This window comes from Bombus fervidus, chromosome 17, assembly GCF_041682495.2.
Source record: "Bombus fervidus isolate BK054 chromosome 17, iyBomFerv1, whole genome shotgun sequence".
Lineage (NCBI taxonomy): Eukaryota > Metazoa > Arthropoda > Insecta > Hymenoptera > Apidae > Bombus > Bombus fervidus.
In genome coordinates, this window is record NC_091533.1 from 6533700 (window position 1) to 6557058 (window position 23359).

Here is a 23359-nt window from a genome sequence, read left to right on the forward strand (position 1 = left end):
TCCAAATTGTTCAGGAATTCGGCGAAAGAAAAATCTCGTGTATTTTGCGTAACGAAATATGCTGGTTTAATTGGACTTTAGAGTCGTGCCAAGAAACGCGTACATCGAATACACGCAACAAGATGTCCGCACTCGTCGAGACAATATGTATTGGCGTGGAAACAACGGATGATATTTTCGTAACTATGTTCGGAGGAGCAGTAGACAAATAACCGATTTCTGAAAGTTATCTTCAGAGCCTCGTTATATCTACCGTGTAGGCTGTATTCTGTTCTATATGAGTCATCATTCTATAAGACGAAACTGGTTTGCAAAACTGGAAATAAAGATTTTCTTAATTAACTCGAAAGATCGATTAAATTTGCCATCGAACGCGATTAATACAGGATTAAATCGTTGCAGAATAACTGTAAAACGAGCTTCCTGAAATATTTATAAGGTATCAACATGTGTTTCGACCTGAATTACACGACGCGAACGAGAAATTTGCAATGCAGAAACTCGTGGCCGCAAAGCCTCTAGAAAACTAGGTGTTTGCACTTTTGCGATCAGTTTCCTCTCAATTGAATTGTGTCTATGTTATCGAATCGTCGAGTCAATGATCCCGATAGATTAATTGTTTGTTAATTACATAGAGTATCTACGTACTGTTTATCAGGACACGAATACGAGCCACAGGGTATTCGTTGCTCGTCAAACGTTGTATTTTCGCATGCTAGAAAAAAGCGGAGAAGCAAAAAATTCTGCGTACTATGTTTGCCATAAGGAGAAACTGTTTTAAAATAAGAAAAATATAGAATTGCTACAATGATTACCTTGTACGCTGATACGTCATTGATCAGAAGACCACGGCAATGAAATGCATTTGCAATACGCGATATCGTCTCAATTAACAAAGCTAATTATTGTTGCACCATGGCAACCAGGATTAAAATTCAATAATAAATTAACTGAAAAAAAACAAGTGGTCTAACACTTGATGATATTGAATTCAGAAAATATTGTATATTTTTCTGAACGAAATAAAAAGATAACATCCTGTTTGGAAGAAAAACATGATAACTATTCCAAGGAAAAAAGAATAATATATTAATTTATGTAAACTATTGTTGACAAATAATGTGTACTAGACAGCATTGCTGTTATTCTGTTTGCTTGACAAATAGAAAATATACATATTTCGATGTTTCATAAAATGATATAAACGACTACAACGAGACGCAATAAGGAAACAAGAAAGCAAATAAAGTGGGCCGAGCCCCATCTTGGCGTGAGAAGCGTAGAATTCTCGAAAATTTCGCCTTCAACGAATTTATTCGCATGCCAGCTACGTGAATCAGACAGCGAATTGCGAGTTCGACTTTATTTGCGTAACAATATTTCCGGTCGTGTTTTGCCCGTGAACAACCCTACGCAATTTTCTTCGTCCCTGCGTTACACCTCCTCCTTTTTCTCATTTTTCTTGTTTCATGATAAGCGTTTATTCCTGACCTGACCAATGATATATTTTTTAAATGCCGTATTTATTGCTCAAAGCTATATTTCCTCCAAAATTCTCAAAAAATTTAGTGATTAGTTGACTCGCGAAAGCTTCGCAAACGACGTCTTCCAACAAATTTCAGTTTCTCTCTATTTAAAATCTAAATTGAAAAACTTTCCTATTATCGATTCCTCGTTTTCTACAAAAATGAATATGCAATCGTTCAGGGTCTGAAAAGAACGAAACTAAACGTGAATGTACTATCAGAAATAACAAAACGAAACTACGATTATTTCTCTGCGAGAGTAATAAGTACATCTAGGTGAACATAACCTTCACAATGTCACCCGCAAGTTTTTTCAAAACAAATAAAAATCGATTCGACGAAAATAAATGATATATTCTGTGAATTGTAAGAATCCAAGTTCAATGTTGAAACAAAAGCAAACAGTTCCTTGCATAGTCAGGAGCGAAGAAGCGGCCCTCTGGCTTCGTCGTCGAATAGATCAACATCCGGCCCAGAACGGAGCTCGACTAAAAATACCGATCAATAACTATCGCTCGATACGATGTACGATGCGAAAAAGCGACGATTCCGAGTGTGACTCCAAAATAAAGTTAACGGGGAGGACCGTTCGACGACAGGCTGTCATAAATCAACGAGCAGCGGATCGACAAGGCTCTGGCATCCGTTGTCGATTCACAGCCGTGAGCGTCGCGACGTACTGTTCGTCGATGCTATTTCGACGTGAAAATAGTGGGGCGTCTCTCTATTTCGGTCGAACAAGCCAGGGCCGTTCAGTCTGCGGCCTGGCTTCCTCACCAGGAGGCTGCAGGTCTGAATTTTCCATTTTCATCGTTGTGAGCTAAAAGAAACGCTTATCAAGAACATCTGGAAAGAGAAAAGCGCCACGAGGTCCGGGTAGATCGCTGTAAAAGAAGCTTGTTCGAGATCCCTTGCTGTGAGAAACTAGATGGAAATGTTCAGATAGAGCCGGTGGAAGGTAGAACAACGGTATTGACCGGTGCTTCGTACAAGTTCGAGCTGTCTGCTCTCGACCGTGAACTTTAGAGACTTTGGAAAGAAAGGAAGTTCGAGGCAAAGATGTTGTGGTCGGAGCCCGACGAGGAGGAAGAGGCGCTATTATGCAGCCCCGCTCTGATGGCCAGGAGGGCCTCCGAGTCATGGATCGTCGCGCCTCCAGTGGAGGTATGAACAGAGGCAAAAAAAAAAGCGTCCCAAATTCTGTCAATTTATCTTCAGTGACGATGAACCCCTCTCATAAGCTAGTGTTATCTTAGGAGGACAAAATCGAAGTTGAACTTGACCTCTTTCAATTGAATTCATCGACGGCCAACTTCAATTCAAATTGTTGCAATTACGATCGAAGACCAAAAGCGAAAAACATGATAAACGATTTAACGGCTAATTCTATCGATTGTCATAACATTATATATATTTTGTGGTTGTTTACAAAATTTCGCTCAATTATTCTTAGAAAGCTTACACCTTTGGTTCTTCAGATATTTACTAATTGCGGTTAAGTGACATTAAAATTAAAACATTAACAAAAATCATCATAACAACAATCAAAGAATGCCATCTTTTTCAATGAAAATGTGCGCTGTTTTAATCTATCTAATTATGTAATTAATCGTTAATACGTAAAACTATCGATACATAAAAATGAATAATATTCTTTCAAGGTAGTACGATATTAGAAAAAGTACTTATGAATAAATAGCTTTACACATTGATAATCTTAATTACAACTATTTGCATTTAAATTTGAATTCGATGCAGAATTTACGATTAATACGGTCTTTCGTGTTTGAAAGATATCAAACACTTTAAATTCAGCACGAATCGTGTTAATAGATAAGAAATGATTGTCCATAGAGATTGTTACGGTGCAAATCGTTCGATAAGCCGGACTTGATATCGCGAATAGTGGGACTGGGGGATGAAAGATAGCAAAGACGAGTCGCAACCGAGAGTGCATCGAGAATGAAAGCCGGGCTTTTCTTCTCAGATATCACGCGACACTATCGTTGCAATTTATAGTACGCTCGAGAAACAGTTTCAAACCCTCGGAACAGAATCTCGATGAACCGTAGCGACAGATACGACTACGAAATAAGACGAATTATTCTGATTGAGGCTAATTAACGATATCGAAGAAAATTATCGCCGAAGGAAGCAGGGGCGCCGGTCTAATTTTACGCTTGCTAAAACGCGGAAAACTTGGACTCGCGAGATACAAGAGTGCGATTATCGTAACATTACGACCGTTATAAAACAACGTTTGGTCATTAATTTAAATTCCAAATTCAACTTGAGAAAAAAAAGGGATTTGGATTTTTAATTTAAATAGTAACTCAGTTTTTTCACTTCTTTATGGTGGGTTACGTTAAATGGATATGAATATCACAGTAATTACTTAGAAGTAAATATTTATGTAACATATTGATAAAAAAATAAGGCTATGTAGCATAATTAAATAGATAATTTTGACTAAATAGATTATATTGTTATCAGTCTTTCTTTTTTTTTTCTTATGTAAATGAGATAAAATTCGGTGCCGAAGGTCAACGCATCACGTTCACTGGGATTAGAATTCCTGGCCTTTACACCGTTATTACGTACGATTACGAGCAACATTGCACGTTTTGGAACTGGTCCAAGAATTCTTTGTCTTTCTCCCTTTGCCGTCCTGTATCCTCTGCTTCTTCAAAATGTGTAACTAATGAACACGTAAATGTCCCCGATGCTCGACGACGCGCCAAACAAATTGAAGCCATTCCTGAAACGGGTCGCTACGACCTTACAACCGTTATAACCAACGAACCTTAACCTTAACCATTATTATCAGTTCAGACGCGAGAATAGATTATTCCTTCGTCGTTTCTCAACATTAGATAAGAACTTCGAGTATAACGATAATCGCGATGATTTGCGATTGTAGATCACAGATTTATGATATCTTTAACAACAAAAATATAATTTCTCATATAATTTTCGCGTAGTATCGACAAACCTGATCGTGAACAATAGTTGAATTTCCACAGAGATTTCAATTGCCGAATTCCTGATCAGACAAATTTTTAAGGTAGTTTATTTAATAGCCCTTTTATCAGTGTGATGCGTGTTCACGCTATACGTATATCCATAGAAATGAAAGTTTACATTACATCTTTACATGATCGATCGTGTTCAAGAGCCACCTCTCTCTCTTTGTTTCTCGTTTCCTTTCTTCGTGCAGGCGATGCCCGCGGCGGCGGCGGCAGTATCCCTTCAACGAAAGAAATCACTGCCGGATGTGGCTCAACCTATTCAGTTGACAGCAACGGCACCGCTATCCAGGGAGGAAGTCAGTGTTCTGAGCAGCATGAGGAGAGAGGAGATCCGCAGGCAGATCGACGAGAGTGAAAGACTCAGGGCCAATCCCTTACTATACTTGGTCAGTCCTCAGGTTAAAGTGAGTATCCCTATTGTTCTTTCCGACAATTCAAATGTTACCACATTTGAATGCAAATTTGAATTTTTAATTCTTATTTGTAATTTTCAATTTTGTTACTTTTAAAGCGTAATTTTAGTCTTCTATTTTTAATTTTTAATTTTCAATTTCAAATTCAAATGAAGGCTATAAATTTTCAAGTTTCTGGTAAACTGCAGCATATAAAACGGCAATACTTTTTTTTCCATAGGAGACATAAAAATACAATTCAATAATAATCTCACGCGCAGTTTTACATTGTAATATATAATTACATGGGAAACCAATTACTTATGTAAACGCATTACGTCGAAGCATCGTTTGATAATATTGTCTTAACTGATTAACATTATAATAAATTTAATATGAACGTCGAAGCCTTAATTAACCCATTGTCGTGCTGTCTTCATCCGCTTGTGCCAAATTTATCTACACCTTCGCGGCTTTTTAAAATTTCATGAATGAATCGATCGGATCGGCAATCAAACTTTTGTTATAGATAAAAATGAAGATTGCAGGTGGGGAACATGATACGTAACATTTCTCGTCTTCTTCAACGAAAGCGAACTTATTAAAATATTTAAGTGCGACGAAATAAATGACACTCTCGATAACTCGCGATTACAAGATTGCGTAGACGATGCATAGAACCGCGTAGAATGTAAAATTATGTACTCGTAATACAACGGGTGACACGACCTTGAAAAAAAATTAAAGAGGGGAGACAACCTCACGCTCGAATTGACGACGCAAAAACGTTCGCTTCTTATCGGGTATTTCCAAGAGTAGGTCGCACGAGTATTAATGCGCAAATATGAATGTTTAATCAAATCATTTTGAATATCCGCTCTCTCTACAACATCCTTTGAATTGTAATTGTCTCACGAAGTTTCATACGTGCGACGAACGATCAATCAATCACCCTTTAATCTTATATATTAATCTTTTTACGATAAATTCATTTCTCGACTAGATCTATTTTATACCAAATAAATTGAAATGAATATACTTTGATCGGTTATAATGAAAGCAATCTGCTTTGATAAATCATTCTCTTTTCGCTCATAAAATGTTTGTTTGTATCTGTTAATCACAAGCGTCACGCAACTTATAATATATTCTAACAGCTTACGAAACGAAACTGCTCTTGCTTACATACATTTGCATGTTTCAGTCATAAATTTCGGATTCACTTTTTGCATCATTTACATTCGAATGCAACGTTGCTGTTTATTACGAATTTTCTATCAATTCTTTCCTGAAGATTTTCTTGCGAAAGACTAGAATTGTGCTGCATGTCCTGTAACTTATTCGACATCAATTTTTATTTACTAGTGGTTCCTATTATCTCTGTCGAATGAACATATAAAGCTTCATTAATTCCATTCCTTAATTTATATTAGGAACCCTATTAACGGTAATTCTGTAAAAGAACAAATCACTAGTAAATAATTCAGAGATCCGTAAACGAAACTGGTCTTTTATTCGAATAAAAATTTACAGGACTGGTTCTCCCGGCAACAGCTGGTGATGCTGGTGCTGTTCATCAACATATCCTTAGCCCTGATGTTCTTCAAGCTGCTGACGTAGCAGCCAGCCGATGATTGGGTTCACGGGCTCGTGGTGGACGTGACCTGAGACCCGGGCGTGTCACGACGCCCCGAGTCGTCACCGATTACCAGGATTAAAACGATGAAGAAGAGGGCGCGATCCAGTGCTCTCGAGACAAAATCACGAAAAAAACCGCTGAAAACGGCTTTCGAGCGATCCAACTCGGTCCCACGGTGGTAAGGTCGGACAAAGGGAACGTTGGACCTCGAGGATTCGCGTGGAACAGTAACGAGAAGAAGGAACTTGCAAGATGAGAATTTTTTCAAGTATCTCAACGCGTTCTTGCGAGGAGACTGAAGAGAGAAATTGACGAATCGCTGTCGAAACTATAGCATTTGGGGTAGTGTCAGAATCACTCTCGACTCGATTCAATTTTGCGGAAGGATTTCCGGCGAGGATTCATGGGAAACTAGGATTATCGACGGATGATGAAAGAGAGAAGAGCCGCTCGTTGTTTCTTAGACAGGGTACCAAAGTCGCCGAGGTACCCTGGCGTCTGTATCATACATATTTTTACACCGAATATTTTAATAATAATAATATTAATATTTGTACGAGCTGGTCGTGTCCCGATGGTGCAACCGACCACGCTCTAAACACGATGCGCACACACGAATCTCTCTACACTTTTCCTGTTCTTTCTCGACGATCGACTCGAGCGCGGACACCGGAACGACTTTTATACAAAGAAGCTATAGAGCAGCTAGAGTAGCGTGAAACAATTTTGTCCTGTAGAGATTCTCGAAAAAGAGAAACTCGACCGCAGGCGATCGAACATATTTTTCAAAACGTTATGCCAATCGATCGTGGGGACACTTTGGAAGTTTCACAATGTAGATTCGCGGTGGTAGGGAAAAGAGCGCGAGAGGACTAAAAAGCAATGAAGGAGTTAGAATTTCTATACAATTGTTACAATTTCTACGAATTTGATAGACGAACGGAGTTGTACGTTGTTGTACGGTTAACGTTACGATGTATTCATGTGTTATCGATGTGTCCATGTAATTATATGAGTGTTATGTGGATATCGATATAATTGTAATCGTGCAAAATCCTACGGGAGATCACTTCGTTTGCGGAGTCTTTACGTGTAGTCTTGCCTTTCACGTGGAAATTGTATATAAAACACTTTTGTCCGATTTTTATATACGCGTTAGAATCGAGTCACGTGTTGTCTATACATGGTCGGAATCTCTTTTCTCGATCGAAAATTGTACAAGGAAAGGAATAAAAATATGGACTTCGAATCATGGCAACAGAAGTCACGATGATATGTTGTTTATCCTTGGATGCGGTATAATTGTGTTTACAAGACAAAAAAAAAAAAAAAGGAAAAAGAAGTAATTCGATAATGTGATGTGTTAGATGGATAGAAAAATCTATTTAGAAAGATTAATAAACGTTACTCTTGTTATCACCAGTCGGTTGAGAATCAGATAAAAGTTATTTATGATCGAGAAACATTTCGATAATCAATTTTTTCTTAGGTGCGTACGGTTCAAAAGTCAACCCGGGCATCATCTGTATTTGTCCGATGAATATTTAAGAGCGTGCACAATTTTGCAATGAATATAATGCAATTGATATATGCATAAATTCATCGATAAAACGAACGTGACGTCGTTTTGGTGATTCGCAACGTTCGATAGATTAACGGAGTTTTTACAAGGAAAATTACTTGTATACGTTTTTGAGCCGTTTCCCTCTGGAATCCTCTTTAATAGAACAAAATAAATGAATAAACGATACGACGAAAAAATTGTCTTTGTGCAATGTAAACGTACGTCGACTTTTTTCACGCGGTGGCACGGAGATCGAGTTAAAAATCTCGAATTCATGTCGAGAATCAATCTCCCTGCGCTCGAGTGATCGCATTTTTTCTAGCCTCAGGCATAGCTTGTATATCTAGATGAATTTGTAAATAAAAGAGAAGAGCATTATAGATTGCGATCGTCACAGTTAATCGTCTAAGATCCTCTTGGCTCGCGCCCCTTCGACGCGTTGTACGTTCGAAGCTAGACGGGCGACTAACAAACCATTTCGAAGCTATTTTTCCAAAAAAGAAAAGACTCGCTATTTTCATCCTACGCTAATTAATATACATATATATTTTCCTCTTTGTACCTACACGCTAGCACTTTTACGTACCATCTCGAATACTTAAATCGACGGCAAATGTTAGTATGAAAATAGAAAAAACGCTCATGCGCGTGATGAATTTTGTGCAAATCGTAAGGTACACGATGCCCGTGCCACCTTGTTTCTCCTCTCGACCAAATCTATGGAGAGACATCGATTCGAAACGAGGTCGAAACGATTAAAGGAAGCTAGGTCGACGGGCATCTTAGAAACGAAATAATACAATTTTTATGAACTATGAACAGATCGAAGATGTTTTTTGTTATGAAGATCGTTCGTATAAGTAATTTAAACTATTGTGTTGCGACGGCCTGTTCGCTGTCACGAAACATGTATTGTATATATATATATTGCGACTATATACATATATATGACTCGATAATTAGTACCGCAGAGAGCAGCTCTAAAATTTGATAAACGAATCTGGGAGCGAGAGAGTGAGAGAGTGAGAGAGAAAGAGAGAATGTATGTACGAGTATGAAAGAGAATATGTAAAAGAAAAAGAGAGCGAAAGCGGAAAATGATCGAGAAAATTTGTCAGAGAAAGAAATGGATATTTGTAGGAGAAGAACCTAACCTATGCGCGTTAATCATTAATCATTTGCATCACAGCAGCCATATCGCAAATCAAATGCAAAATTTCTTAAGAATTAGATGTATATCGTTCGAGACGAAACGCGAGAAAATATGAAAATTGTTTTCGTCATTTGATTGCTATATCGAGAAGAAATCTACGAAGAAACGACCATATGTATATTTTACTTGTTATCTCTTGATATATCGACAGTTAGCATATCTCGTTATTATTGTATATTATTATTATTACTATCATTATTATTATTATCGCTATTATTAATTATTGTCATTAATTATTATTACTATTATTGTCATCATGATTACCATTTTGTCAATGGCTACATTGAAAATGTGAAGACGAGCCACGGGCGTGAAAGGAATTTTGGTACCTTACCACATACGCGATTCAAAAGGAGAAAAAAAAAAAAATGAAAAAAGCAACTCAAGGGCCCACTGTCATTGTCCATTTGCGAGAAAGCAGTGATTCAATAAACTTGTATCATAACGTACCAACAGACTAATATTTTCGTATACTATACGTTCAATGACAAAACTCGATAGAGCATTAATTAGAACGCGGCATCGAAACCGCGAATAAGAAACATGTTTTACGGTTCCCTGCCTCGCTTGTAATCACATAGCTCCCCTCTCCTTAGCCTTGCATTCGTGGTCGCTTTCCGGCTACAAAGTAACGCGAGACTCGTGAATAATTAAGTCGCAATTAAAACGCGGCACACATTGGAAAAACCTTTGAACACGTCGCACGTTAGATAGGTACCGAACGTGTGTCGGGACTACAGAAACACGTTTCGGTAAAGTTCAAACAGCCTAACGTTCCTCGAGTAGATTTATGGTTCTCTCGAGATATACGTGGTTATTGTTCCTTTTCTTTTCTCGATACTCTGTCAGAATGCATTCTCTGCTCGATTTACTTCAAAAACTCAAAGATTACGATCGCGAGATACCGAGAGAACGCAAACGAGCCGCTTCCGTATGAAATTTTTGCCTCGTTTATCGTGTCTAGCATCTCGCCGAGATAAAAAGATAACAGTAATGAGCGATCTCTCGGGCAACCTTTTGCGTGCATCACGTCAGTCTAGTCACGTGTTTCGCCTGACCTCACACCATGATGTATCGTCCGCTATCGATGTCATTCTAGCTGACGAGCATGCAAGTGTTAGACAAAACGTGACCGAATATGATACTGGCGGAACCTCGTTGTTTCATAGCGACGATCACATAGGTTTCGGCAATCCAGATCCTTCTAAAGAAGCAATTCTTTCTACGTAATGAACAAACGATTAACCTTCGGAAATGAATTCGAAATATTTTTGTGTTTCGTCCCGAAGGTCTCTCGGTCTCGTACACGGAAATAACAAACATTACTCCGATTGAATACGCGACAGATCAGCGATGTATGGATTGCGTCGATTTGTCTGTGCATTCAGATAGGAGCACGTGTGTAAGGAGACTGGCCATCCATACTTTATCTCGATGACCGATTCACGTTGAATTACACGCTCGATAAGACAATCACGGCCGATCGAGGAAAAAAAGTACTAATTTTAAACGATGAATAATCCCGCGTTCAACGGACAGGTGGTTAATTCGTCATTGACGTGATTGTGACATATCGACCGATTGTCCACCATCGATAAGCTTTCCTTCCTGATGTTCTTTCTTGTCACGAAGGTTCCTCGGTTCCGTGTACCTCGAAGTATCAAGCACGCGCTGTCGCATGCACATGCGCGCAAGTCGCCTAAAATATTTTGAATGCCCAAATATAGAATGCTATATGTATATCCTTGTTCTCCGTAGCTCATGACGGCGTTAGATAAAGTCTATTGCGCATTATTATACGAGAGTACGAATACGGCACGTTCGTTATCGGCGTCTTAATCATCGTTTTATTTTATCGGTTACAGTGGCGGGATATTTGAGAAAGTAAATATTTTCATTCTTATCAGAATCACGATCTACCTTATGCTTCGTTTTCTTAACGAATATATTTTTTTACCTTCTTGTATTGGTATAAGTATACCTTTCTTTATTATTATTATTATTATTATATATAATTTTATATATGTATTTAATTTTTTTTCGTTTACTATTGGATTCTTTTCTGCTGTTCGCTACATCGATCGGTAGAAAAGAAGTTACTCGTTGCAAATGTACGAGCATACGGATAACTAGTTACCAGCTGGTTTCTTTTATTTTTTTTTTCGTGACAGTATCGGTTTTGACACGCTTCTTATCTCTTATCTTCGCTTTCCTCGTTATGTTTGCTACCGTGGAAATGTCCGCGTCGATGTCGTCGACACTGAAGCGAAAAACGATAAAAGAAACGGCCGATAACCCAGAGCAGAGGAATAGAACGTCGGTTCTTACTACCGTCACTCAGCGGCGTAGAAACCAGCATGAATATCCGGGAAACGTTCCTCAGATCCTTGAAATGCTAATTCGTATCATTTACTTTAACAAAGTCTACTTTCTTGAGAATATCAAGGAAGTTGGTAAAAATTTATATTTATATTTGAATTTATTTATATTTAAATTTCAAAACGATACATTCGTTACGTTGCATCAGAGATCTAAAGATAAACGCTGAGTTAAATATTTTTGTTTCGTCTACCGTATCCTTCGATCGTAGCTCCTCTTTAGCAAAGTATACGTCTCATGACTGCGAATATTAATTTCTTGTTCGCGTAATATGAACTTATATAATCATCTACGAGCGATAACATGAACCTACCGCATGCTGGTCTTTGATTACAGACATTTGTCAAACCTGACGAACTAACATATTCATATAATCCTTCTCTATTGATAATGTGCAAATCAATTGCAAATAGGTCAAAAAATTCACGTACGTCTCTATTCAATTTGTTATAACTATCAGAAATATTGGGTAACTTTAATAACGTTCGCGTGATCTCAACTTTTCCATGATTCTAGGTTACGAATGCTAATGAACGTAATAAAAAGTAACGCGTAGAATGTAAAGATCGTAAAAACAGAAATCATATTCGAATTTTAGGTCAAGAGAGAAAATTTCGATTAGGGCGACTCGATTGACGAAACCAATCTCACAACGAACTAATCAGTCGAACGAGGATCCTGATTCAGCAATTCAATTGATTCGCTGACTTCATTTTATGTTGTTCTATAGACTTCCTGGTCGTATCTTTTCTACAATGTTTTCGTCCTCGACACGTTACCTCGGACATCATACATATAAAATATTACACCTACGAATATCCCGAAAGACGAATTGATCAACTTTCTATTTTCTCAACTCTGTTACTCAAGTGCTTGTATATTGAACTTTTGAAGAAAACGAATATTACTTTCACACGTTTATCTATCGCATAATGTGGGCAATCATAAATACCACCATAAATTAAAAAAAAAAAACATAATTTAAAACCGATGTTTTTAAAAACCGTACCACTTGTACTACATCTTATCATTTCCATTGATTAGTATGGCTTTTGTTAAAAAATTACTCTGAGACAATCTAGAAAGTTCAACGTTTCCTAGTCCGTTGACTGTTGCCAAGGGTTGAACAAAGATGTGAACGATAAAAAAAATTCGATATTCATTATGCAACAGCCTAATAACGAGGTTGGGGCTGCGCCCTCTTCACCGGTTACGCCTTTGCTAGTGGAACGGGACGTCCGTAGCATGTAACATATAATACGAAGTACGCACGACGTGCACGTGCGTGAGCTGACCTCGCTCTGGCCACGCACCTCCCGCATGGCTCTCCAGCGATTCGCGTGCTACGGAGTCTAACGAGAGACCTTCGTACGAGAGAGACGTGAAAACCGCGCGTGTGTCGCGTACACGTATAAAGATCTGCGAGTTCGTCGCGCGCCTCGTTCCTCTTCTCTTTAGCTGATGTAGAAAATCATCTTTCCCCTTCTACTTCTACTTCTACTTCTCCTTCGTTCCATCGGTCATCGCAAGTAATACTCTCGATCCTTTCTCCCGTCGATCCGCTCGTCCGTTCGACGCCTTCGAGTGATTCACGTGTTACGGCTAAGCGTCTTTTTCGTGTTTATAAAATAGTTCCTTTCCCACTTTTCATCCCCTCTCTCCAGCCCACCCTCCTCCTACTCCTCGTCTTTCAGTAATTGCATTATTATTCGTTATGACGGGAAACTGTTGCACGATCATGCGCATGAAATACTACATCTCTCTTCTAGGTTTCTAGGGAATGGAATATAGGTTGATCAGATTACTGGACCGGATGTTTATTCGTCCATGCGAGGTTCCGTTTGTTTGTTTACTTTTTGCGATGGAACAGAGAATTTTTGAATGTTATACGATATCTTTCGAAGTGAAGAGAAAAATATTACAGGATTTTTATTAAATTTCAGAAATGCTACACGAGTTATAATTAAAATTATAAACATTAACTTTTATACTTTTAACTTTCGAAACTTCGAACATTTAGAGAGGAACTTTAGCATACGATTGAAGCGAGAAATCTTGCATATCAACAACGATTCCTTCGTATTTCCTTCACATTTGAGAAACTTTTATGAAATAATAAAACATAATTGTGTAGGAAATAGCCCAAAAAAACGTAGCGAGATCGAACTACAAAAGTGTTGAGAAGGTAACCAAAGCTCCGATAATTTTTCAAAAACTGAGATTACATACCTAACTTTACTTCCTCGTATCATATATAATTTGAAGCAAGCTAGAACCTTGCATTTGCAGTACCAGTAATTGAAAACTAAGAACGTACTCACTGAAAAGCCGGAGCGTGTATTGGGGAAAGTAGATCTGTAAACCTGTACAATTGAGAAATTTATTCTTGCCGGTGTTTGCCAGCAGCTTCTTTTTTCGTCTTTGAACGGAAGGAATTATAGTTTGTTATCATTGAAGTAACGTTTACGTTTCACCTTCTCTCTAACGTGTTATCAACGCACCTACCAAATTACAACCATTGCTATGAAGCATTTGTATGATTATTGACGGTTTGTTACATTTCAGCTGACTTACATGTGGAAACATGTGGAACAAAAACTTGATTTACGCAAGTAGCTGTATATTAATGCGACGTTGGAAAGATAATTGATCGACCCCGTCCAAGTTAAGCGAATTGTGACAAAAAAAGAAAAGAAAAGAAAAGGAGTTAGAGAAGGGAGTCGTGCGCGTTCTATTGCGTTTCGCCTTCGACTTTCCAACGAACAGCGATTACATTATACTCGCGCAACATTTCGCAATGGCAAAATCGAGAAATCAGGCATCGACTAGCTACTTACCACGAGACAACGTCAAGGTTCGCGTTTTCACGAGGGGAAAATGATCGTTAATGGTCCCTAACCGCGTAGAACTACCGGTTATGAATTGGTTAAAACGGTACCTCCCTGGGGAGTAGCAATTTCTTCATCTAATCTCTCTAGATATCCTTATCAATATTAGTTCCTTTATCAATATTTTGACAAGTGAAAGTATTTATCATATTTCTGTTGCTTTCAAATAAACTTCGATCTACGTAAAGCAATTGGTTTCTTTCAGAAGGGGAGATGATATCATCCCGCATGTGCACACGAAATGGTATTATGTGTATATTAATCATTTTCACATATCTTATAATCTACAAGTTTGTTTATCAATGTATCTTTCATAAATATGATGACGTTTACTGAAATAACAACACACGTAGATTAGCCGTATAAATAAAAGAAACCGACGTATTTCTAGTAAATGCAATAGATCTTTTATTGCATCAGGGCATGCGTTGCGGCAAATGCACGGCATATGACTAATCGAGGAAATTATTATCACCGGTTGCCATAGAATAGCGATTGTATTCAATAAGAATACACGCGCGTGAAAATGAAATTTCCTCCCTTGCGCAAAACACAGAAAACGTGTAAGATAATACTACAGCACGTGTTCACGCGCGATAGTATTGTGAAAAAGCTAAGCTAAAACTCATTTATCACAACGATACAACGATATTTCGTCCCCCTCGAAGCTACATTTTTGTCATCGTATCTGTTTCCTTCTCTCCTTCACAAGTCCTTTAATTCGCGATACTGAACGCACAGCGTGTGTCTATGACTTTATCGTATGCCACGTGCCGACGCACCTATATAGCCGCACACATACCAAGATTGTTTCTACTACATCGGTCTCGAGTGAGGTAATGCAGAAGTCACGACGTAGTTAAGTTTCTGGCCATTCGTTGACACCGTGCCGCTGTTGGACGAACCGCGACTGAATTAAAATTCACCGAGAAGCCGCGTAGCATGTTGCTATCCTAACTGTGTTGCGATTTCGTCGTGTATCGATTTGGAATTACGCGTGAGACAATGCCTACAATATAGGCGGGAACGATTCGCATTTATGGCTCTCATGGCCTCGAGCGAAAGGTGAACGATTCTCTGTCGAAGTAAATATTATTATTACCACGTTTTCGCGGAGAATCGATCCGAGTTTGAGTTTCCACTCGGTGACGCAATTACATGATTATTTATTATATTATTCTGCGACATTGTAGATCATGCATATATAATAAGACTAATGTCTAGAGAATATTCAATATTCATTTCATAAACTAACTACGCATTAAGCGGAAATGCGCAGCTATCTGTAAACTGCGCAATAATTTTTATAGCTTTGCAAATGGCAATAGTTATATTTGGTCAACTGTGTTATTTCTGTGAGTTTATTACTTTTTTCGAAAATTAAGGCACGTATTCATGAAGCGTTTACAAAACAACGAAACTTTAGCCTGAATTTCTAACAGTTCCCTGGCTACGGTATATAAACAATACGACACGTGCAGTTACAACCCTACGCTCTGCCAGTACGAAATCTGCATCGTTTTCCCCTTTCACAGTCGATTTAGCATAAAGAGTCTCCACACGGAAGCGATAATGGCGGTGGGTCATTTATAGCTCTGCGCATGCGCGTTCATGCTCTCGGTCGATGACAGCGCTACTACTTTTGCAACTTCTTTTAAAACCACTATTTACACAAATATACTTTTATGACTTACGTTTCCACGGAATTAATACGATACAAGTATATTCGATCATTTAAAAAATTATTGATGTTCAGAGAAACAAATTTCTATCACTTTAATATCTATATTAGCTGATGTTTATGATACATATGTCTGTAACTTCATGCGGTATGAAGTCCAAGTTTGTTTTCTCATTTTCTAAATTATATTGAAAGAAAGTTATTCGTCACTCACGTATCAGCCTCCTGAAAAACTAGTTTGCTTCAAGTGCTGTATATATCAACCAAGAAAAAATAACAGTGGTTTCCATCTCGTCGATGATGAATTGCTGCGCATGACGTGATTCAAACGATATGGACACTCAAGAGCAAGGCATCAACATTCACGCACGATACACACAAACCGCAGGGTACTTTATCGAATTTATCAAGAGGTACTCGCACACGCCTCAATAATATTATCGAAGATACAGAACGATTAGAAGGAAACGTTTAATTTGTAATTTTTAAAGTTTCAATATCAGATCGTTCAAACTACCGCACGCGTCAATCACGCCATCTTGGCAAAGCGAAGATGGCGCGTTAATCGCGAACAAACAGCTGAGTGGCGAGTGGAATATCTGCGTAAGCTGAGCACACAGCAATCAGACGTTCTGTCCTCCGTGCTCGACCAGACCTGGACTCGGCAGTAAACAGCTGGCGACGCGATGCGTCAGAGCAAAATGTCGAACGGGACTGCGCCAAGCTAGTTGCCCCCCTACCATCTCTCTCTCTGGCACGGTGCAAGAGCTTCATAAAACTGGTCGTTCTCGGGCAAGCGTTCGGCGCATTCGCGGTGAAAATTCGACAGCGACGTGAAGCACACAAGTGTCACTAATCAGTACCTGAACAGAGAATACGGGGAATAAAAGCATAAACGAGAAAATCCGTGGCGAAAGTGGAGTTTCTTTGTTTCGTGCTTCGATCTCTGCGCATACGTTCCCGTGCGAGTGGCGCAGCATTGTTTGTGTGGTCGGTACGTCACTCTCGGCGTGTACACGGGCCTATCACGATATAAGACGAGGTCCTAGCGTCCTGCTTGATCTCGCTTCGAGTCTTTTCATCCACGTACAACCATAGAATACGCATTTGCTCGTATTGTGCCGAGTCTTGAGCTTGGACAGCGTTACAGCAAATCAAAGTAAGAATCGCTGGCCCTTCGTGTACGCGCGAGTGCTTTGTTTTGACGAGCAGCTGATCCGGGGCTACTCGTTAATCGCGTCGATTAGTCCTCCATCGCTGCAACGGTGATTCTTTTTCACCGATTTTTAACTTGTTTTCCATCTACGTATACGAAATTATCGTACGGGTCGTGAACTTGTGTTTAAAGGGATCGTCGGCTCGTACTAACAGTGCTCCGTTACATCACAAAAACCGGAGGACGCGATCGACCGATACTTCGAGGAGCAACAGTACCTACACAACCTATACGAGACACAGTTTTCATCGATGACAGGCGGACGAACGATAAGATCAAGAATTGTTATTATGTGATTATTCTACGGTTGAAAAGTGGTCGACTATTTAAGACCTTTTACGTGTGTTGGTTAAGCTCCCGGTTTCCAAGGAACTCTACGTTTTCGTTTGTTTTTGTCGCCGAACCTCGGTCGAAACGAAATTCATTCAGAACCGTTCTGTAAATAACGATCGTGGATTACAAACCGAATAGTACCTAATTCGGTCCGCCTGCCGTTTACTTGCTGCATCTGGACCATTTAACAGACTGTAACAATAGCTTCCCTTCTAAAGGCTGTGCGGGACTTTTTTTCTTAGTTACCGATTATCTCGTGATATATTTCTCTTTACTCTTGCTTTTATTATATTCCAAGTGTTTCAACGAATCTCGCGAAGGAGTACTCGAAAGCAGTCAGACCTAGGTATACAGCATCGCTGCTTTCCTTCGAACCAATCTACGTATATACACACACGTTATATTTATACATACATACGCGTCATATACCTATAGCAAGGTATATATCGTCGAGTTTCTCGAGCTTTTTCGGTGTTGCTCGTATTTTCGTCGGTTTGCGCGCCATTCAACGCGACTCAACTTCGATACCGATACCTACCGATCACGACGGAGAATAATAACAAAGAAACAATATACGCGCGAAATAATCGAGAACGAAATACGGTGAGCTGGTCGAACCCTACTCCGAGTTTGCGTGAATCGACGATGACGAACGGATTGGTGATCGATGCGGCATAAACCCGAGGGGGCCGTACTCGCGAGCGCTGTGAAACGAGGGGTACGGCCCCGATCGAGCTGACTGCAGGAGTCAGCCTGAGGTGACATATCTTCTGTCGGTCGGGCGTCGCGATTATCGGACGCCAAGCACCACCGAATGCCAGTGGAGTTTTTCAGGCGGGCTAGTGGCCGTTTCCCTCTTATCGTCCGACTGGAAGAAGCTTGACCGGCCCGAAAATGCTCTACATATTCCATGTGGACACCGGCACTACTATCACCTTCGATATCAAGTTGGCGTTGCAGACGTAAGTATTCATTTGTCCCCTTAAAGTTTCCGTTTGTTTAGTCCCTGTTGCTATTTACTTTTGCAATAGGTTAGAATCTTGCGTCATGCGCCTTTCGTGGATCCGATAGATTCCTACCTTATTTGTTTACCAGTCACGTCACGCGTACTTAAAGTACTTGGTTACATACATGGTTATATGTGCTAGTTCATCGATAAATTTGTAAAAGAAATTTAATTTGGAAGAGTTTTAATCGATTTCGGTATGCGATTTACTACGTTCTGTAGTACTTAGATAAACGTGCTAATTTATCGATCAATTTATATGTACGTGTTATTCATGCGTGTAGCGCGTGACACTGGAACGCGGTAGAGTATAAGAGGTTCTATTTGAGGAATACGGTCATTGATCTCTAGAAATTCAATTTTAAAGATTTTTAGCCCGTAATGTATCAAGGTAATATCGTTCAAGAATCACGATGTATATTTTCTTTCCTACGTATAAATAGCTATTAGAAATATATCATCTATGGGATTAACTAGAAATTTTGTTAAATAGCAATTGGAAATAAGATTGTTAATTGTAATTTCTTCAATGTCAACGTTATTATGAAGAAATAACATATTAAAAATTAATTCAACAATAAGAGACCCATTAAAAAGACATATTCCTTTGTGCTTATGCTTGATTTTCCTATTACAATTTTGTGTGTAACTATCTCTTTGATTCTTAAATTTTAGTCATCTATTATCTTTTAATATCATATTTATTTCGTAAGATAGATTGAGATAAACATTCCACCGTTCCATCATTTATTTCTCTATTGTACTTTCATAGTGCTTCATCCACTCGTATTGTTTTCACTTAATCGAACGCAAAGCGGATAATTGTTCGGTAGATTCGTTTTTCGTATAAAAGAATAGCAGCAGTTCTTGCTAGCCGGTTGTTCCTGCCGAACAAAAACGATGAACCATTAAAACTTGCTCCGATAAATCATTAACGAGTTTATTTTTCAAGTTTCATCGAATATAGGCCAAGTAACGTGGCCACACTGTGCGTTACGTGCGTGCGTTATTTAAATTAAAGACTCGGTCAAGATATTGTCGTTATTTTTCACGGAAGGAAATCACCGTGAGCTGAAACACGTTTTCATGTTTATACAATCGAATCTCAAGGGGAAGATATACATCTGTGAGTTTCGAAAGTTTTATCTGATCGAATTTTTCGAGCAAAAAAAGTTTTAGCCTTCCTTGTTTTTTTTTTTCCTTGCTTCCATAAATAATCAAATTCACGTTTCTCAATTTCCCTTTCACTTCTCGAATGGTGTCTATTCGTATCACTTATGGTATCATAAAGGAACGTTCGATATTATTCTCAGTTTAACTCTGTTGTTAAACTCTCGGCGATGGTTATCGGATTGAGCCTGGTCCGACTTGACTTGAATGCTGCGGAAACTCATTTCTTCGCGCGCAAAAGTCTTTTGTATATCCACATCCTTTCGTGGCCGGTTCGCATGATTCGGTTTTTGCAATAAACGGTTGCCTTCTAAACGGATCTGCCTCCTCGACTACCTCCTATATCAAATAAATACACATTGACGCGTTGAAGCGTTCCGTTTTCGCCTCTTCGTCTTCTTCACTTTGAGCCTCTTTCCTTCTATGTATTTCCTTCCATCACAAACGTCGTATCGTATTTTTAACAAAGTTTAATTTCCACTTCAACTTTAGTTGCCTATCGAAAGCCGCTACACGCAAATTATATAAAGTGTTCAAGGACGTTTCCAGTTAAACTTCGTCGGAATATTTTATTAAATTACTACAGATCATATTTTAAGAATTTCTAACAAAAATGCGAGATATTAACGCAATAATAATGGATTTAAAGTGGTTGTTACGTCATAAAACAAGAATAGCTGAACAATCAATATGTTAATACTATATTTCAAGATGTTTAGCATTTCCGATAATAGATCTATGGACTCAGGAGATAGACTCATATCTTTTTATAGATTAAATTCATTATTCAGGTTCATTGTGATTTTATTTTATCCGAATGAATCAATCAGACTTTCGTATCAGTTTATAATAATTATTATTATTTATTTAATGCATCTACTCTTTTTTTCGAAGCCAGTTATAGATCGATATCTTTGCTTCATTAATATACCGCGACATTTATCTAAATAATGTCTACGCCTGAAAAAAGAGCCGAATAAAAAGAGAAAAAGCGAATAACGTGAAGAGTCAGCAACAAAAGGTTTCAACACAAGCCTTTTGTTTATCGATGGTCGTCCACGCGATTGCTCGTCGTTTGTCGTTTAGCAACTCGTAGCAAGCGCGAGTATCGCGAACAACACGCCACGCCACGCTATGGAGAAGTGTCAAGGATCTCTCGAAGGTGAACAAATTGCAAAACCGTTCGTCTATCGCGGACAAACGTGGGCACATAGAGGCCGTGCTCGAAAGGCTTTTCTCTGACTTGAGCGAGCAGGAACGTGTGAGATCTGCGATGCGCGGACAAGTGCAGGTGGCTACGAAAATAGTAATGAAATCGGCGTGTCGAACGTGGGCGACCATTGGCTCGTGTCACACACGAGTCTGACCCACGGGTAAACTCGGCCAAGTCTTTAATGCGAACGCTTGGTGCATCTCTTGGAACGAATCAGCTTCAAACGCTTCTCGAGGCTCGGTCTACTTTTGCGGTCCACGCTACGACTGTGAGTCTTGCGAAACTTAGTTTGGAACATTTGCCAGTCGTTGTTTGCGCTTCGTGTCGGCTACTAGCTTTTCTGAATCTCTATTGAGCAGTTACGAGAGCTTCTTTTATGAATTTTCGACAGTTATAAATCACTGTGTCGAGAATAAAGTTTGCTTTTCTCTGTTATTTGATATTTTGTTTGAGAAGCAAGTTGGTCTTTTATTTTGACACGAGAAAGAATTGAAATATACAAATTAGAAGGCTGTAACAAGATCGAGAACGCAAACCTATTATCTCCTTTCTTTTTTTGTTATATCGAAGTTATTTGTTTTTTTATTCCTTTAATATGGAAAATAAGGGTTACAGGAAGTTAGAGCTAGTTGAAATATGGCAGTCACAAAGTGCAAAGGGAGTTAATCCCATTGATTCGATTGGCCGTTCGATCGGCAGAACGGTGAATGTAATGCGCGTTTCAACGTGAATTGCAATGTTCGGTTGCAACGTCGTATCTGTATTTTATTACGAGTTTCCCCGAGAACGTCTCGTAAACATTTGCCGAACGGTGCAAAGGATTATCGACGAGCGTTATACAGTTGGGTTAGGCCGTAAAGCGTTTCGAGTCGAACCTCGCCTTTTTTGATAAAAAAGTAGGATACTATCATTGGCCGTTCTGAACTGTTAGAGTAGCGTTACTCGTAATTTTATCAAGAGCGATACTGATTCAAGACTGTTGTTGTGAGCGGAATGCGTATGAAATGTAATCTAATGTATTATCTAAGTATTTAATTGTTCCTTGTTCGCTTAATTAATCGCTATTTTTTGTAGAAATCTGCTAGATCTTGGTATCAATTAACTCTCTATACTATCATGTGATTCGGAAGTTATATAACCTATATGTCTGTAGTGTATATGTTACAAGAACTATTTTATAAATTTTGAAATCACATTCCAGTTACTACTCCTTACTCTTTTTATCCAAGTGAAAAACACCAACCAATAACATCTGCTTCTTTGTATATATGAAGAAAAATCCAGTTCCAAAGAGTTAAAAATACGAACCAGAGAACAATATAAACAGAGAGGTAGTTCGAAATGGGAGAGTGGAAAGAGATGAAGCGTAAACAGGGAGGTTACAACCGTTGATCGCTTGCTTTTCCTTTACGCAAATCCGTCCCGCTGAACATTAACAAGCAAATGAGCAGAACTTTCGTTTCGACTTGATTTAACGCGAGGTTTGTTCCCTAGAACGGAAACAGTGTTAACAGCACGAACATCGAGGAAAAGTTGGTGGCGGAACGAGGTTAACGTGAATTAGGAAAATAAAACTGGTAAGCGTGCGCTCAGGCCTATCATCGATGAGGAACATGCAGTTTTGCAATGCTACACACGGCCTGTACAACATCCATTATTCCGATTAAACCGCGTTACGCTTCACGTACCCTCGGATGAGTAAGCTAAGCGTATTTTATCCATCCATGGTAAAAAGAAAGTCCGACGAATTCAGGTCTTAAGATGACTATTCAGTCCGATCTCTTCCAAGCTTGCACGCGATTCTTTATTTACCTATTGCTTAACGCTAGCAATCGATTTTTAGAAATCGAGCAAATCGTTGAATTCATTTAAACTTCTGTATATATTTTGCTTGCAATTATTTGGTTTTCAATCAGAGTAAATAGTAAATACATATCGTGGAATTAAGTACATCGTGAGCCAGGCAGAATCGTGACCCTCTGTCAGCGCTTATACGCGGTCCCATCAACCCTTTCTCGCCCACTTCCGCAACTCGTGCGTTCCCCGAAGCTCTCGAACCACTTTTTCAGATCTCCCTTCGCAATTAGTGCACGCACAGATCGACGCACAC

The 23359-nt window shown here is 39.0% G+C and overlaps 3 protein-coding genes across 4 annotated transcripts in view; 2 read left to right on the forward strand and 1 right to left on the reverse strand.

Annotated features, from left to right (window-relative positions):
- The window catches only part of LOC139996067 (uncharacterized), a 156346-nt gene extending 139391 nt beyond the window's left edge, over nucleotides 1-16955 (reverse strand). Inside the window, exon 1 of the mRNA XM_072020122.1 lies at nucleotides 16522-16955. The gene's annotated coding sequence lies outside the window, so the exon portion shown is untranslated. The remainder of the gene's footprint in view (nucleotides 1-16521) is intronic.
- Nucleotides 1882-9812, forward strand: LOC139996069 (uncharacterized). The gene is made up of 3 exons (XM_072020128.1): nucleotides 1882-2690; nucleotides 4744-4959; nucleotides 6481-9812. The coding sequence occupies exons 1-3, from the start codon at nucleotides 2586-2588 to the stop codon at nucleotides 6565-6567; spliced, it is 408 nt and encodes a 135-aa protein (XP_071876229.1). The 5' UTR covers nucleotides 1882-2585; the 3' UTR covers nucleotides 6568-9812.
- A 37-nt stretch (nucleotides 16956-16992) lies between the features above and the next one.
- Atg17 (autophagy-related 17) overlaps nucleotides 16993-23359 on the forward strand; it is a 51821-nt gene continuing 45454 nt past the window's right edge. For both annotated transcript variants that reach the window (XM_072020112.1, XM_072020113.1), the window contains exon 1: nucleotides 16993-18822. In XM_072020112.1, the coding sequence (XP_071876213.1) occupies nucleotides 18755-18822 (68 nt within the window). In that variant the 5' untranslated portion in view covers nucleotides 16993-18754. The remainder of the gene's footprint in view (nucleotides 18823-23359) is intronic.